This window comes from Nomascus leucogenys, chromosome 8, assembly GCF_006542625.1.
Source record: "Nomascus leucogenys isolate Asia chromosome 8, Asia_NLE_v1, whole genome shotgun sequence".
Classification (NCBI taxonomy): domain Eukaryota; kingdom Metazoa; phylum Chordata; class Mammalia; order Primates; family Hylobatidae; genus Nomascus; species Nomascus leucogenys.
Genome location: NC_044388.1, coordinates 14737150 through 14754266, shown reverse-complemented (window position 1 = coordinate 14754266; position 17117 = coordinate 14737150). Strand labels below are relative to the sequence as shown.

The following is a 17117-nucleotide window of genomic DNA, read 5'->3' as shown; positions in this document are numbered from 1 at the left end:
AACAAGAACCTGCTAACAGTCTTAGGTAAATGGTAAAGTAACATATTTTTGCCCTGATGCCATTAGTCACAATGCCATGAGATAACTGCTGTGTGTTTAGTCTCCATTTCCTGTTTGCAATGAAATGCATTAATTCAGTTTTCTACTCACTATACAATTAGGTTGTAGGGATATAGATATCTCATTTGAGTTATCTGAGTTTTTTATCTTTAGATCTAAAAATTTAATCTGAAAATAGTAAAAGCAGAAAACACTGAATTAAAACCTTAAATGCTACTGCTCAGTGCATGTAATAAAAGTTAATGTTTATAAATATTTCAATATTTTAAAGTATATTTACTTAACTTCAAGAATCTTGACTTTCCTTGCTACAAGGCTTTTTTCCTCAAAGATTCCTTTTAGGCCTACTTTGGTGTTCAGGATCTCCAGTTATAAATGTAGAAGAGATGAGTGTGCAAGATAAAATTAAAAAGCCAGACATACTATCAAGCTGCGTAAAGAGAAACATGAAGTACAAATGGATCACAGACCTGAGTCTGTTGTGTTAGTGAAAGGAATCAACATCTTTACATTGCTCAATTTTTTGGTCAACTCTAAGAGTTTAGTTGCTACCTCAGGTCCACAGGCAGGACTTCCTCCAACCCTCTTATCCCGTTATTCTCCGAGGTGCCATAATGCAAATGCTTAAGGCACAAAGTGTAAATGTGAAGACACAGCTCTTTCTGGATACAGAGACTAGTTTAGTTTGGAGATTACAGGTCTTATCATGCCTTATTCTCTGCATTCACTGACCATGCTGCTCAAATCTTCACAGAGTGGGTCTTTCTCTGCAGTACTATATCCACACGAGCCAACTGCTGTATTTAACACCTGCCTGCCAATGGACAAAGTACTTGATATGGAAGTTGTTCATAAGGAGCTTACTAACTGTGGTTTGCACCCTAAGACTCTGGAGCAACTTAGAGAAATACCACTACTTGGGAAATCATCTTTACGGAATGTGGTGATGAGAATTTTTTAAAAACAAATTGCACATACTGATAAAAGATTGGGGAGAAGAAACAAATCTGTGCAGAAGAATTGCAAACAGTTTAGTAGACACTGCAGTCTTAAAGAGGGGAGTGTAAATCACCATTCCTTAAGAGTAGGCTATGCATAGTGATTTCAGGGTGTGGGGAGTAACTTTACAGTGGAGGAGCCTGACAGATACTACCTCAGCCTGATGATCAAGGCCAACATCAGCAGTCATCAATCATGTTGACAGTATGTACCCTTGGCAAGATACGGTGCAAAGGGCATGTTACTTCTGTGGCCTTTCTCCCAAAAATCCATAAACCCAGTCTAATCATGAGGAAAACATCAGGCAGATTCCGGTAATGAAATATCCTACATAATATCTGACTAGTACTCATCAGAACTGTCAAGGTCATCAAAAGTAAGGAAAGTCTAAGAAACTGTCACAGCCAAAAGAAGTCTAAGGAGACATAACTAAATAGAAAGTGATGACCTGGATAGAACACTGGAACAGAAAGAAGACATCAGGTAAAAATTAAGGAAATGTGAATAAAGTATGGACTTTAATAATAATGTGTCAATATCGGTTTAATTTTAACAAGTGGGCCATAAAGTAAATGTAAGGTGTTAATAATTGGGGAATCTGGGTGCAGGGTATATGGGAACTCTCAGTGCTGTTTTCTTAATTTTTTTTATAAACCTAAAACTATTTTTAAAAAAAGTTATTTTTAAAAGTTCTATATTAAGGAAGGTTATATAAAATAACCATAAAACAAAACCTTTATCTTACACCGTATATAAAAATCAACTGAAAATGGGTTAAAGACTTAAATGTAAGATCTGAAACTGTAAAGAAAACATAGGGGTAAGGCTGCGTGACACCGGTCTTGGCATTGATTTTTTTTTTGGATATGAACCCAAAAGCACAAAGGAAAAAACAGACAAATGGAATTGCATCAAAGTAAAAAACTTCTGCACAGTCAAGGAAATAATAAACAGAGTGAAAAGAAAATCTACAGAATGGTGGAAAATATTTGCAAACCATATATCTGGCAAGGTGTTAATATCCAAAATTTGTAAGGAACTCAAAACAACTCAATAGCAAGAAAATAACCTTATTTAAAAATGGGCAAAGGCAACAGGTATATGAAGAAATAGCATCACTAATCATCAGAGAAATGAAAATTAAAGCCATAAAGTGATATCATTTCACCTTCTCCCCAGTTAAAATGGCTTGTATTAAAAAGACAGGCAATAACATGCTGGTGAGGATGCAGAGAAAGAGGACCCCCCCGTACACCATTGGTGGGAATGTAAATTAATACAGCTACTATGGAGAATAGCTGGAGGCATCATGCTACTCAAAAAAACGAAAAGTAGAACTTCCATATGATCCGGAAACATCCAAAAGAAAGGAAATTAGTATATCTGCACTCTGTGTTTATTGCAACACTATTCACAATAGCCAAAATATGGAATCACCCTAAGTGCCAGTCAATGGATGAAGAAAATTCGGTGTATATATACACAATGGAATATTATTCAGTCATAAAAAAGAATGAAATCCTGTCATTTGCAGCAATATGGATAGAACTGGAGACCATTATGTTAAATGAAATGAGCAAAGCACAGAAAGATAAATATCACATGTTCTCATTCATGTGCAGGAGCTTAAAAAATGGATCTTGTGAAGATAGAAAGTAGATTGGTGGTTGCCAGAGACCAGGAAGGGGGAAAGGAGAGGGAGAAGATGAAAGGAAAAAGAGAATATAAATGTATTTATTACCACTGAACTGTACACTTAAAACAGTAAATATGGTAAATTTTATATTTATATTTTACCTCAATACATTTTTAAATGGCAAAGAATCTGAATAGACATTGCATAAAAGGAGACAAGCAATGGCCAACAAGTATATGAAAAATGCTCAAAATCACTGTGAGAGAAAAGCAGATTAAAACAGCAATGAGAGATCATGTCACACCTGGTTAGAATTGTTGTTATCAAAAAGACAAAAGATAACAAGTGTTGGAGAGGATGTAGAGAAAAGGGAATCCTTGCACACTGATGGTGAGAACGTACATTGGTATAGCCATTATGAAAAACAGTTTGGAGGTTCCTCAAAAAATTAAAAAGAGAACTACCATATGATTCTGCAGCCCTACTACTGGGTGTATATCCAAAGGAAATGAAATCAGTATGGTGAAGAAATATCTACACTGCCAAGTTCATTGCAGCATTATTCACAATAGCCAAGATATGGAATCAACCTAAGTATCAGTGAATGGAGGCATAACGAAAATGTGAACTAGGTATTGAAGGAACATACCTCGAAATAATAAGAGCCATATATGACAAGCATCATACTGAATGAGCAACTACAATGGTACTGGAAGTTCTAGTCAGGGCAGTCAGGCAAGAGAAAGAAAGGGCATCAGGAAGTCAAACTATCCCTGTTGGGAGACGACATGATCCTATATTTCGAAAACCCCCTAGTCTCAGCCCAAAAGCTTCTTAAGCTGATAAACAACTTCAGCAAAGTCTCAGGATACAAAATCAGTGTGTAGAAATCACTAGCATTCCTGTATACCAAAAACAAGCCGAGAGCCAAATCAGGAATGAACTCCCATTCACAATTGCCACAAAAAGAATAAAATACCTAGGAATAGCTAACTAGGGAGGTGAAAGATCTCTACAAGGAGAACTACAAACCACTGCTCAAATAAATCAGAGATGACACAAATTGGAAAAACATTCCATGCTCATGGATAGCAAGAATTAATATCATTAAAATGGCCATATTGTCCAAAGCAATTTATAGATTCAGTGTTAAACTACCATTGACATTCTTTACAGAAATAGGAAAGAAACTACTTTAAAATTAATATGGAATGAAAAAAGAGCCCTAATAGCCAAGGCAATCCTAAGCAAAAAGAACAAAGCTGGCGGCATCATGCTACCCATCTTCAAACTATACTACAAGGCTACACAGTATGGTACCAGTACAAAAACAGATACATAGACCAATGGAACAGAATAGAGAACCCAGAAATAAGACTGCACACCTACAACTGTCTGATCTTTGACAAACTGACAAAAGCAATTGGGAAAGGATTCCCTGTTCAATAAATGGTGCTGGGATAACTGGCTAGCCACATGCAGATTAAAACTAGATGCCTTATACCATATACAAAAATTAACTCAAGATGGATTAAAACGTACATGTAAAACCCAAAACTATAAAATCCCTGGAAGACAACCTAGGCAATACCATTCAGGACGTAGGCAGAGGCAAAGCTTTCATGACAAAGACACCAAGAGCAATTGTAATGAGCAAAAATTGACAAATGGGATCTAATTAAACTGAAGAGCTTCTGCACAGCACAAGAAACTATCAACAGAGTAAACAGCCTACAGAATGGGAGAAAATTTTTACAAACTATATATCCAACAAAGGTCTAATATCCAGCATCTATAAGGAACTTAAATACATTTACAAGAAAAAAAAACCCATAAAAAAGTGAGCAGAATACATGAACAAATATTTTTCAAAAGAAGACATGCATGTGGCCAACAATCATATGAAAAAAAACTCAACATCACTGATGATTAGAGAAATGCAAGTCAAAATCACAATGAGATACCATCTCACACCAGTCAAAATGTCTGTTAGTAGAAGTCAAAAGATAACAGATACCAGCAAGGCTGTGAACAAAAGGGAATGCTTATACATTGTTGGTGGGAGTGTAAATTAGTTCAACCATTATGGAAGACAGTGTGGCAATTCCTCAAAGACCTAAAGATAGAAATACCATTTGACCCAGCAGTCTCATTACTGGGCATGTATACAAAAGGAATATAAATCATTCTCTTATGAAGAGACATGCCATGTATGTTCATTGCAACACTGTTCACAATAGCAAAGACATGGTGGAATCAACCTAAATGCCCATCAATGATAGACCAGATAAAGAAAATGTGATATATATACCCTATGGAATACTATGCAGCCATAAAAAAGAATGAGATCATGCCTTTGCAGGTACATGGATGGAACTGGAGGCTGTTAACCTTAGCAAACCTAACACAAAAACAGAAAACCAAATACCACATGTTATTACTTATAAGTGGGAGCTAAATGATGAGAACACATGGACACATAGAGGGAAACAACAGACACTGGGTCCTGTTGAAGGTTGGAGGGGGTAGGAGGAAGGAGAGGATCAGGAAAAATAACTAATGGTTAATGGGCCTAATACCTGGGTGATGAAATAATCTGTACAACCAAACCCTCTTAAGGCAAGTTTACCTATGTAACAAGTCAGCACATGAGCACCCAAACTTAAAACTTAAAAAGATAATATGGTATATATACACAATGAAATACTAGTCAGCTTTAAACAAAGAAGGAAACTCTGTTATTTGCAACAACATGGATGAATTTGGATGACATTATGTTAAGTGAAGGAAGCCAGGCACAGAAAGACAAATACTACGTGATCTCACTTATATGTAAATCTAAAAATGGTAAACTCGTAGACGTAAAGAATAGAATGGTAATTACCAAATAATACGGTTTAGCTCTGTGTCCCCACCCAAATCTCATGTTGAATTGTAATTCCCAGTGTTGAAGGTGGGGCCTGGTGGGAGGTGATTGGATTACGGGGGTGGTTTCTAATGGTTTAGCACCATCCTCCTAGTGCTGTCTCATACAGTTCTCATGAGATCTGATTGTTTGAAAGTGTGTAGCACCTCCGCCTTGCTCTCTGTCTCTCCCCTGCTCGCCATATGAAGATGCGCTTGCTTCCCCTTCGCCTTTCGCCATGATTGTAAGTTTCCTGAGGGCTCCCCAGGCATGCCTCCTGTACAGTCTGCAGAACTGTGAGTCAATTAAACCTGTTTTCTTCATAAATTACCCAGTCTCAGGTAGTTCTTTAGAGCAATGTGAGACTGGACTAATAACCAAGGCTGGGAGGATGTCAATCAAAGGATATAAAATTTCAGCTAAATAGGAATAATTTCAAGAGATTTATTATACAACATGGTTACTATTGTTAATAACAATGTATCCTATTCTTGAAAATTGCTAAGACAGTAGATTTTGTGTTTTCACTACAAAATAATGAGGTAACACATGTTAATAACTCAATTTAGCCATTCCACAATAAATACATATTTCGAAACAACACACTGTACATGATAAATATGTATGATTTTGTCAATTTAAATAAATATAAAAAAGAACAAAAAAAAACAAGAATAAACTGTATGAAAACAGAATGCTGATACAGGAAAAAGCTGTTAAAATTTTAAAATGTAAGTACCAAAAGCTCAGCATAAGACCTGGAAACTAAAGTTGAGGATATCTTTCAGAGAGAAAGAGAGAGAGAAAAAGAAAAGGGACATAGAGGACCACTTCAGGAATTTTAATATCTAACTAATTGGAGACTGGGGAAGAAAGAAGGGGAAAAGTGGAGAGAAAAGAATCATCAAATAAAATAATACAGAATCATTTTGCAGAGCTAAAATACATAAGTCTTTGGTTACAAAGAACCACTGAGGCCAGGCACAGTGGCTCACACCTGTAATCCTGACACTTTGGGAGGCCAAGGCGGGCGGATCACTTGAGGTCAGGAGTTTGAGACCAGTCTGGCCAACATGGTGAAACCACATCTCCACTAACAGTACAAAAATTAGCCAGGCGTGGTGGCACGTACCTACAATCCCAGCTAATTGGGAGGCTGAGGCAGAAGAATTGCTTGAACTTGGGAGACAGAGGTTGCGGTGAGCTGAGATTGCGCCAGTGCACTCCACCTTGGGTGACAGAGCGAGACTCTCTCAAAAAACAAACGAGGCTGGGCACAGTGGCTCACACCTGTAATCCCAGCACTTTGGGAGGCTGAGGCAGGTGGATCACGAGGAGATCGAGACAATCCTGGCTAACACAGTGAAACCCCGTCTCTACTAAAAATACAAAAAAATTGCCAGGCGTAGTGGCGGGTGCCTATAGTCCCAGCTACTTGGGAGGCTGAAGCAAGAGAATGGCATGAACCTGGGACCCGGGAGGCAGAGCTTGCAGTGAGCCGAGATCGCGCCACTGCACTCCAGCCTGGGCGACAGAGCAAGACTCCATCTCAAAAAAAAAAAAAAAAAAAAAAACAGTGCTGACAATTATGAATTTCTTTAAGACACATGCATAAACATGTCCTTGAAGTTTTAGAAAAATGTAGATAAAGAGACTAGGATGGTATTAGATTCTCACTGGCATCCCCCAGGAAATGGATTTGAACTTAGATTTCTGTATCTTGCTAACCTACTAATTAGGAATGAGGTTCACATAAACCTGATTCCTGGACATTCATGGACTCAGAAAATTTATCTCCTTTATAAGTTACCTCTTTATTTCTTAAACAGTTACTTGCATATATACTGCAGCAAAGTAAGTAAACCAGGAAAGAGGAATGCATGAGATCTAAGACACAGTGGATTCAATCCAGAGAAGTAATGAAGGGCAGCATCAAGATAACTGAAGAGCAGCCAGTTTAGAAGAGAGAAGGTGGTAAAATTCCTCCAAGCAGATCTTCTCCATGATGAGGGAGAGGGAGGCAAGGAGCAACTCCATGCAATATAGTTACATTTGAGAATAAGGAGGCTGGGCACGGTGGCTCACTCCTGTAATCCCAGCACTTTGGGATGCCAAGGTGGGCAGATCACAAGGAGATCGAGACCATCCTGGCTAACACGGTGAAACCCCGTCTCCACTAAAAATACAAAAAATTAGCCAGGCGTGGTGGTGGGTGCCTATAGTCCCAGCTACTCAGGAGGCTAGGGCATGAGAATGGCGTGAACCCGGGAGGCGGAGCTTGCAGTGAGCCAAGATCGTGCCACTGCACTCCAGCCTGGGTGACAGAGTGAGACTCCATCTCAAAAAAAAAAAGAGAGAATAAGGAAACATGGCTATGATGAAGCCTGTGTCAATAAGTTAAACAAATGGAAGAACATTCCATGCTCATGGGTAGGAAGAATCAATATCGTGAAAATGGCCATACTGCCCAAGGTAATTTATAATTCAATGCCATCCCCATCAAGCTACCAATGACTTTCTTCACAGAATTGGAAAAAAGTACTTTAAAGTTCATATGGAACCAAAAAAGAGCACGCATTGCCAAGTCAATCCTAAGCCAAAAGAACCAAGCTGGAGGCATCACGCTACCTGACTTCAAACTATACTACAAGGCTACAGTAACCAAAACAGCATGGTACTGGTACCAAAACAGAGATATAGATCAATGGAACAGAACAGAGCCCTCAGAAATAATGCCGCATATCTACAACTATCTGATCTTTGACAAACCTGACAAAAACAAGAAATGGGGAAACAATTCCCTATTTAATAAATGGTGCTGGGAAAACTGGCTAGCCATATGTAGACAGCAGAAACTGGATCCCTTCCTTACAGCTTATACAAAAATTAATTCAAGATGGATTAAAGACTTAAATGTTAGACCTAAAACCTTTATAACCCTAGAAGAAAACCCAGGCAATACCATTCAGGACATAGGCATGGACAAGGACTTCATGATTAAAACACCAAAAGCAATGGCAACGAAAGCCAAAATTGACAAATGGGATCTAATTAAACTAAAGAGCTTCTGCACAGCAAAAGAAATACCATCAGAGTGAACAGGCAACCTACAGAATGGGAGAAAATTTTTGCAATCTACTCGTCTGACAAAGGGCTAATATCCAGAATCTACAAAGAACTCAAACAAATTTACAAGAAAAAAACAACCACATCAAAAAGTGGGCAAAGGATATGAACAGGCACTTCTCGAAAGAAGACATTTATGCAGCCAAAAGACACATGAAAAAATGCTCATCATCACTGGCCATCAGAGAAATGCAAATCAAAACCACAATGAGATACCATCTCACACCAGTTAGAATGGCCATCATTAAAAAGTCAGGAAACAACAGGTGCTGGAGAGGATGTGGAGAAATAGGAACACTTTTACACTGTTGGTGGGACTGTAAACTAGTTCAACCATTGTGGAAATCAGTGTGGAGATTCCTCAGGGATCTAGAACTAGAAATACCATTTGACCCAGCCATCCCATTACTGGGTATATACCCAAAGGATTATAAATCATGCTGCTATAAAGACACATGCACACGTATGTTTATTGCAGCACTATTCACAATAGCAAAGACTTGGAACCAACCCAAATGTCCAACAATGACAGACTGGATTAAGAAAATGTGGTACATATACACCATGGAATACCATGCAGCCATAAAAAAGGATGAGTTCATGTCCTTTGTAGGGACATGGATGAAGCTGGAAACCATCATTCTCAGCAAACTATCGCAAGGACAAAAAACCAAACACCGCATGTTCTCACTCATAGGTGGGAATTGAACAATGAGAACACATGGACACAGGAAGGGGAACATCACACAATGGGGCCTGTCATGGGGTGGGAAGAGGGGGGAGGGATAGCATTTGAAGATATACCTAATGTTAAATGACGAGTTACTGGGTGCAGCACACCAACATGGCACATGTATATCTATGTAACAAACCTGCATGTTGTGCACATGTACCCTAAAACTTAAAGTATATAAAAAAAAAAAGACTCTGGAGGGGTGCATGGGTTCTATACTAATGTGTTTTTCAAGTGTGTTTCAGGCTGTTTCTCTTGTGGATATGTCAGGAAATGGTTGTGTTCAGCTTTCCAGCTTAAGGAAACTCATCAAACCTAATGAAAATTGTTTCCATAATTTTTGTGTAAATAAAAATGATTTCTAATTTCATGAAAAAAAATAAGTTAAAAACAATTAGAAATGCCAGGAAAAATGAAGAAACTATATAAGACAGCCACGATCTAAACAAGAAGCAGAATAAAATATAGGATGATTATGAACAGCTGATGCAGTTAGAAAAGACAGTTTAACCTCAATGTCAGAAACAATCTCCTTTGAACATTCCAAGACCCTGATGCTGGACCTACACACAATGAAATACGTTCCTCATAGATTACCTGACCTAACATTCAATCATATTTATATAATCAAAATATCACAAAAACATTTTAGTTTATAGCATCTAAAATCACTGTGTGGATAATCTATAGAAAATTTTATTGTGGTTGTAGAACAGTATGAAAAAAACCTGCACAACATAAAAGTCAAAATATTGCCAATAAAATGTGAAGGTAAAAGAGAGGGAGAAAAAGAGACAATAAGGATGGGTTGCTATTATCCTATGTAAAAGGAAAGTAAGGAACTAAGATGAATGAAAATTAGATGGATAAATACAAGTTTTGCAGCTTACAAAGATAATCAACCAAGGAACTGAACATCATAACCTCAAATATCAGGATAGGAGAGTAAATGAGCTAAAGCCACGTTTCCTAGCAAAGAATCAATATTTTCTAAAGTTGATAAAATAATAATTATAGTATAGTTTTTAATTACATTTTCATTAAATATATGTTTGGTTATAGAGGTAACCAGCAAAAGACCTAAAAGTGTAAATGATTGGAAAGAAGTGGGGCTAAAGCTGGAAGGGTGGGATAGGTTAGTGGAATGTTTATTTATATAAATGCTTGTATATGCCTTGACTTTATACTGTGTGCGTATATATAAATTTTTTAAGTTTTATGGAGAATTTTGAAATGCATACATACTGGTATAGAAAGCCTTATGTACCCCTCACCTAGTCCCAGTAATGATCAGAAATTAAGAAGGCAGAGAATAAAAAACCAATAGCACTTTTAATAAATTGAAATTTTAGTTATGGGAAAATATTAACAAAAACCAATAACTGACTAATTTGATTAAGAAAAAAGGGAGAATACACTAATATACAAAATAAGAAATAACAAGGAGGATCTCGCTGTGTTGCCCAGGCTGGAGTGCAGTGGCACCATCACAGCTCAGTGCAGCCTCAACTATGTGGGCTCAAGCAATTCTCCCACCTTAGCCTCCCAAGTAGTTGGGACAACAGATGTGCACCACCACACCCAGCTAATTTTTGTTTTTTATAGAGACAAGGTCTTGCTGTGTTGCCCAGGCTGGTCTTGAACTCCTGGGCTCAAGCGACCCTCCCGCCTTGGCCTTGTAAGTGCTGGAATTGCAGGTGAATCACTGCACCCAGCCAGAAGAAACTTTTTTAAAATCAGGAAAGTCTACTTTGCAGACATCTAGGAAAATAAATTTGAAAACCTAGATGAAATGGACAGTTTCCTAGGAAAATACATATGACCCAAATTAACTCCATTTGATTTAGAAAGGTAAATCAAATGGACTAGCTTTTATAGAATAAATACAGATATTTATTACAAAACTGCACAAAAAAGCACAAGGCCCAGGTAGTTTTACAGGAGAAGTCTACCAAACCTTCAACAACCAGGTAGTTCAAATGCTCCATAAATTATTTCAGAGTATTGAAAAGGAAGGAAAATTTCAAACTCCTTTTATGAAGCAAGTATAACACTGATACCTAAATCAGGAAAAGACAATCCAGAGAATAAAACTGCAAACAAATATAGCTTCAAGATTAATGATAAAACGTAATAAAATATTACCAAACAATATACCATGACCAAGTGGGATTTATTCCAGGAAGACAAGATTGTTTTATTATTAGGATATTTATTGTGTTAAGCTGTTCTTGCATTGCTATAAAGAAATAACAGATACTAGGTAATTTATAAAGAGAAGAGGTTTAATTGGCTCACAGTTCTGCAGGCTTTACAGGAAGTATGGTGCTGGCATCTGCTCGGCGTACGGTGAAGCCTCAGGGAGTTTTCAATCATGGCAGAAGGACAAGGGGGAAGCCAGCATCTCACTTGGCAAGAGCAGGAGCAAGGTGTGGGGGAGTTGCTGCACACTTAAACAACCAGATCTCACAAGAACTCACTATCTCGAGGACCGCACCAAGAGGACGACCCTAGATCATTCAAGAGAAATCCACCCTATGATCCAGTCACCTCCCACCAGGCCCCCATTTGCAACACTGAGGATTACAATTCAACATAAGATTTGGCAGGGAAATAGATCCAAACCATATCATTTATTAGTGTCATATGTTATATAAGGAAAAAAAATTTCTCTGTATTTTAGATACTTTCTTAACACAACGAAATACATATACCTTAGTGTTAAAGCCAATATCTTATTTAATGCGAAAACACTAGAGGCACTTCAACAAAGATCAGGAACAAGGCAAGGATGCCCACTGTCTCCACTACTATTCAGCATTTTACTGTAGTAATTGTATAAGAGAAAACAATTAGAAGCATAAGATTGGTTAAAGAAGTAAAAGTATCTTGTTGCAGATGACAGTAAAGTTTGAAAATTCAGAAAAATTAGTAATAAAACTAACTCAATAAAATATTAAAGTAGGAGGAAATAAAATTAACATAGAAAAATCAATAGATTTGCCACTTTTGACCGAGAAGGAGTAACAGGGACTGGATTTACCTTACCACTTGAAACAACAGAAAATAACAGACAGGAAATATAAAACAATGGGTTTTCAAGATGGTGCACATCAGGCAACAAACGACTGATTCATTCCTGAGAGAAACAAAGTGAGTCTTATGATTGAGAGAGGGTACCACCTTGAGAAAGTTTTCTAGTCATAGTGCAAGAATGGGAAACCCAGGCTGAGTTAAGTGGACTCCTTGAGTTTAGGAGACAGAGCCTAAGGGTCTAAGAGAACCAAAGTGACTAGAATTCTCCGGACAGAGTACCAAAGAGGAGAGAACTGCATGGAGAACAATCCTCAGAGATCTTCAGAAGGTCTTCCATGAGTATTCAGCAGAGTGCTGATCAGCAAATAGATGAGGAAACTAACCAAAGCTGAACAATATATGGAATCAACCTAAGTATTAGTGAATGAAGGCATAAAGAAAATGTAGTGATGTACACAATGAAATACTATTCTAGTAGTAATGGGTACCTTTCACATCCAGATTTGGTTTCAAATACCATTCTCCAATGAAAGGAACCAGGGCTTCTTAGAAAAAAGGTTGGTATACCAGGGCTGGGGCAAGGAAAATACAAGATAAACATGGGTCATCTTATGCCAGAAAATATGAAAGTCCCCATAAAAACACAGGGGCGTATCAAGAGAACACAGGTGGCCAGGCGCAGTGACTCATGCCTGTGATCCCAACATTTTGGGAGGCGAAGGCAGGCAGATTGCTTGAGCCCAGAAGTTCAAGACCAGCCTGGGCAACATGGTGAAACCCCATCTCTACTAAAAAACAAAAACTCGGCATGGTGGCACACACCTGTAGTTCCAGCTACTCAGGGGGCTGAGGAAGGAGGATCACTTGAACCTGGAAGGTAGAGGTAGCAGTGAGCCAAGATGGAGCCACTACACTCCAGTCTGGGTGACAGTAAGACCCTGTCTCATTTATAAAAATAAAAAGAGAACACAGGAGCCAACCTGAAGGAGCTCCTAATGGCCAAAGCTAGATCAATTTGAGCAACAAAATGATAGTATAGGATTATAACCCATAGAATGAAATAAATACCCATGAGTCTGCGCTGTTAAAAAAAAGTAAATAGTCCAGGCGTGGTGGCACACGCCTGTAATCTCAGCTACTCGGAAGGCTGAGGCAGGAGAATTGCATGAACCCAGGAGGTGGAGGTTGTAGTGGTGGTGAGATCGCACCACTGCTGCCCTCCAGTCTGGATGACAGAGCAAGACTCTGTCTCAAAAAAATAAATAAATAGAGAAGAGACAGCTCTTCCTTATAGAAGATTTCCAGTTAAGAAATGTAGACGGAATAGAGACAAAATCACTATTAAGTAAACACTACAGTGTAAATGTTGCAGGCATAATCTAACAATAGATGCTAAAATGAATGAGAGAAATTTTGAGGAGAAATAGGATATTGACACTCTCAAAAGCATCTGCCTCCATATTTATCAATTGTTAAGGGAAAATAGCAACTTTACAGTGGAGAACGCAGCAGACACCACTTGAACTAAGTGTGATCAAAGTTAACATCACCAAATGAAGACATACCAACATCACATACCCTCTGTATTATGTATGCCCAGTGATGCACTGAAAAGGACTCATCACTTCTGTGGTTCTCCTGCCAAAAATATGTAACCTTAATCATGACCAGACATCAAACAAAACCAAATGGAGAGACATTCTACAGAATAACTGACCAAAACTCATTAAAAGCATCAAAATCATAAGGAAAGACTAACGAATTTTCACAGATTGGAAGAGACCAGTGAGACACAAAAGCTAAATGCAGTGTAAGATCCTGGAACAGAAAAAGACATTAGTGGAAAAACTAGTGAGATTTGAGTAGTTTAATATCTTATCCATGTTCATTTTCGGGTTTTGATCACTATAGTTTGTGACTTGTTACCATTAAGGGAAGCTGGGAGAGGAGCATAGGAAATTTTTCTATAATAATTTTTGTAAGTATAAGATTATTTCCAAATAAAAAGCCAGGCGTGGTGACTCATGCCTGTAATCCCAGCACTTTGGGAGGCCAAGGCGGGTGGATCACTTGACACCAGTAGTTCAAGACCAGCCTGGCCAACATGGTGAAACCTTGTCTCTATTAAAAATACAAAAATTAACCTGGTGTGGTGCCACATACCTGTAGTCCCAGCTACTCGAGGCTGAGGCATGAGAATCCCTTGAACTTGGAGAGGCAGAGGTTGTCATAAGCCGAGACCATAGCACTGTACTTCAGCCTGGGAGGCAGAGCGAGACTCTGTCTCAAAAAATAAAAATTATGTAATATGTATAATAATAATCCTTTAAAAAGTTAAAGAAATAAGTCCATTGGTTTGAGACTATATATTGGTAAGTATTATAGCTAACTGCTCTGAAGAAACAAAAGAGATATACTTGATGTCTGTCTGTTGATGACAAGCCAATTAATAGATTATATCTGTAATGGCATAGCTATTTCCTCTGGTTAATTAATATTGTGATTATCTCTATTAGATCCTCTGGGCTTATTCAAAATGCTTTAAAAATCTAATTAGAAAACAAAAACAGTATTTTAAGGTTTTAATATTCCAATAGTCTTCAATGAGAACAAGATTAAAGATGTAAAAATAAATAAAATTCTAATTTGAGATATGATTTATCCACACAATTATGATAAAATATGATGGGCATTAACTGGCTTGCACAGCTTAACAAAGACAGATTCAAACTACTTGACTACATGGCTGCTTTTTTTTTTCCAAAAAGAATTTCCCGTGTTTTTAGATTATGAAAGAGGATCATTTTCATTGGCTTGCATCTACTGTCCACCACATCCTTTCTGTGTAAATACACTTTACGTAATACCTCGACAATAATCTGTGGGATGAATTGCCTTGATGTGCTGTTGATGTGTTAGAATTACAGTACATACCTCGGAGACATTTGATTCACAAATTACCTAACATAGCTAAAATCAAACTTCAACTTTTTTTGAAGTATACTGTGTATACAGAAAAGCACACATAAGTATGCTTATAATGAAACTTGAATTTAATAAAGAATTAAATTTTAAGTGCATTATTCATTATTCTAAAATGGCAGGTTTGCTCAACTGGCAACATACAGGAAGGAAAAACTTCTATAGGCATAATTTTTGTATGTTTGTTAATTTAGTTTTGGTTTTGATCTTTTTCAGGATGTGGTGGATACCCACCCTGGTCTCACGTTCCTGAAAGATGCTCCAGAATTCCACTCCCGCTACATCACCACGGTAGGCTGAGTCATCTTTTTTCTTAATATAACTCCATAAGTCACCTTTTTATTACCATCTGCTATCCAGAATTTCAAGTATCTATGCAAAAGGTAACATGGGTTATAATGATTATTTTAAGTGGAAGGAAGGTAAAATAAAATTGAATTCATAATTTCTTCATTTTTATCTATTTTCCTTCTTGTTTGTGCCCAATACTTACAAAATTAAAGTAATATATTCCTTCTGTCTGGTCTTATGAGGCATATCTTTTTCTGTGTTACGAATATTGATATCCAGTTGATCTTTAGCATTTCCAAATAAGACTGAAAAGAATTTTCAACAGCCTGTCCCTGTCCCAGAAAAAAAGATTGGTCTCTAGTACCTCAAAGTTAGAACTGGACATGATAATGAGAAAATAGCTTGTGTGTAATCAGAAAACGATGTAAGAATTTAAAACAACATGATCACAATCTCATTTTGTGAGGAGCTCGCACTCTCTATTTGTCAGGCACAGCCTCATTTGGTCAGTCCCAGTTAGGTCAGGAATTATGAGTGAGCACACACAGGCCCACAGGGCATGGAGTAGCCATTTCATGCACTCTGCTCTAGCTCCCACATTATCTTTGGGGACAGTCCACAGACCAGCCCCAGGGCTATTCACCAGACACATTCTCAAGTGAGATGGCCCTGGCATGTAGCTCAGATTCCTCAGCTAAACAGGGCAGTCTCCTCTGAGGACCACCCTCCTATACTTAGGGTACAGTTTGTTAGCCAAAGATATGTTAGGTCCTGCCGAGTTACAAAATACTACTGTTTTCTTTTTCTCCTGTAGGAACTTTATCTTTCATTCAGTGCTTTTGCATTGGCTCTCTCACGTCAGTATAAAACTTTGTAAGATTTTATTTGAGCCAGAAGGTGTCACTGTTATCTAAGACAATCTCAGAAGTTATTTTTTTCCTGTTAACCGTGACACTCTACTAAACTACCTCTACCACAATCAACCTGGCCTGTCGCCCTCATTTCAAACTTGGTTTATTTTTAATTGGTCTCCCTGTTACCACCCTAATTGCCCCATAGTCTAGCCTCCATAAAGCAAACAGTTGTCCTTTTAAAAAATCAGCCACATCATGTCAGTCCTCTGCTCAAACCCTGCAGTAGTTTCCCAGCTCACATAGAATAAAAGCCAAGTCCTTGCCAAGGTTCTCCATAATCCTCCCATACCCTGGCAATCCCGATTCTCTCATCTTATCTCCTACCTCCCACTAGTTTGCTTACTCTGCTTCAGCCACCATGAGCAAACCAAACCCACTTCTGCCTCACATGCTTTGTTCTTCCTCTTTCCTTTGCTTGGATGTTCTTCCTACAGA

At 38.0% G+C, this 17117-nt stretch overlaps 1 protein-coding gene across 1 annotated transcript in view; it reads left to right on the top strand.

The window, feature by feature from the left end:
• Positions 1-17117, top strand: part of PPP2R3A (protein phosphatase 2 regulatory subunit B''alpha) — a 193782-nt gene that overhangs the window by 90275 nt on the left and 86390 nt on the right. The window contains exon 6 of the mRNA XM_003265256.3: positions 15694-15768. Within this exon, the coding sequence (XP_003265304.2) occupies positions 15694-15768 (75 nt within the window). The remainder of the gene's footprint in view (positions 1-15693; positions 15769-17117) is intronic.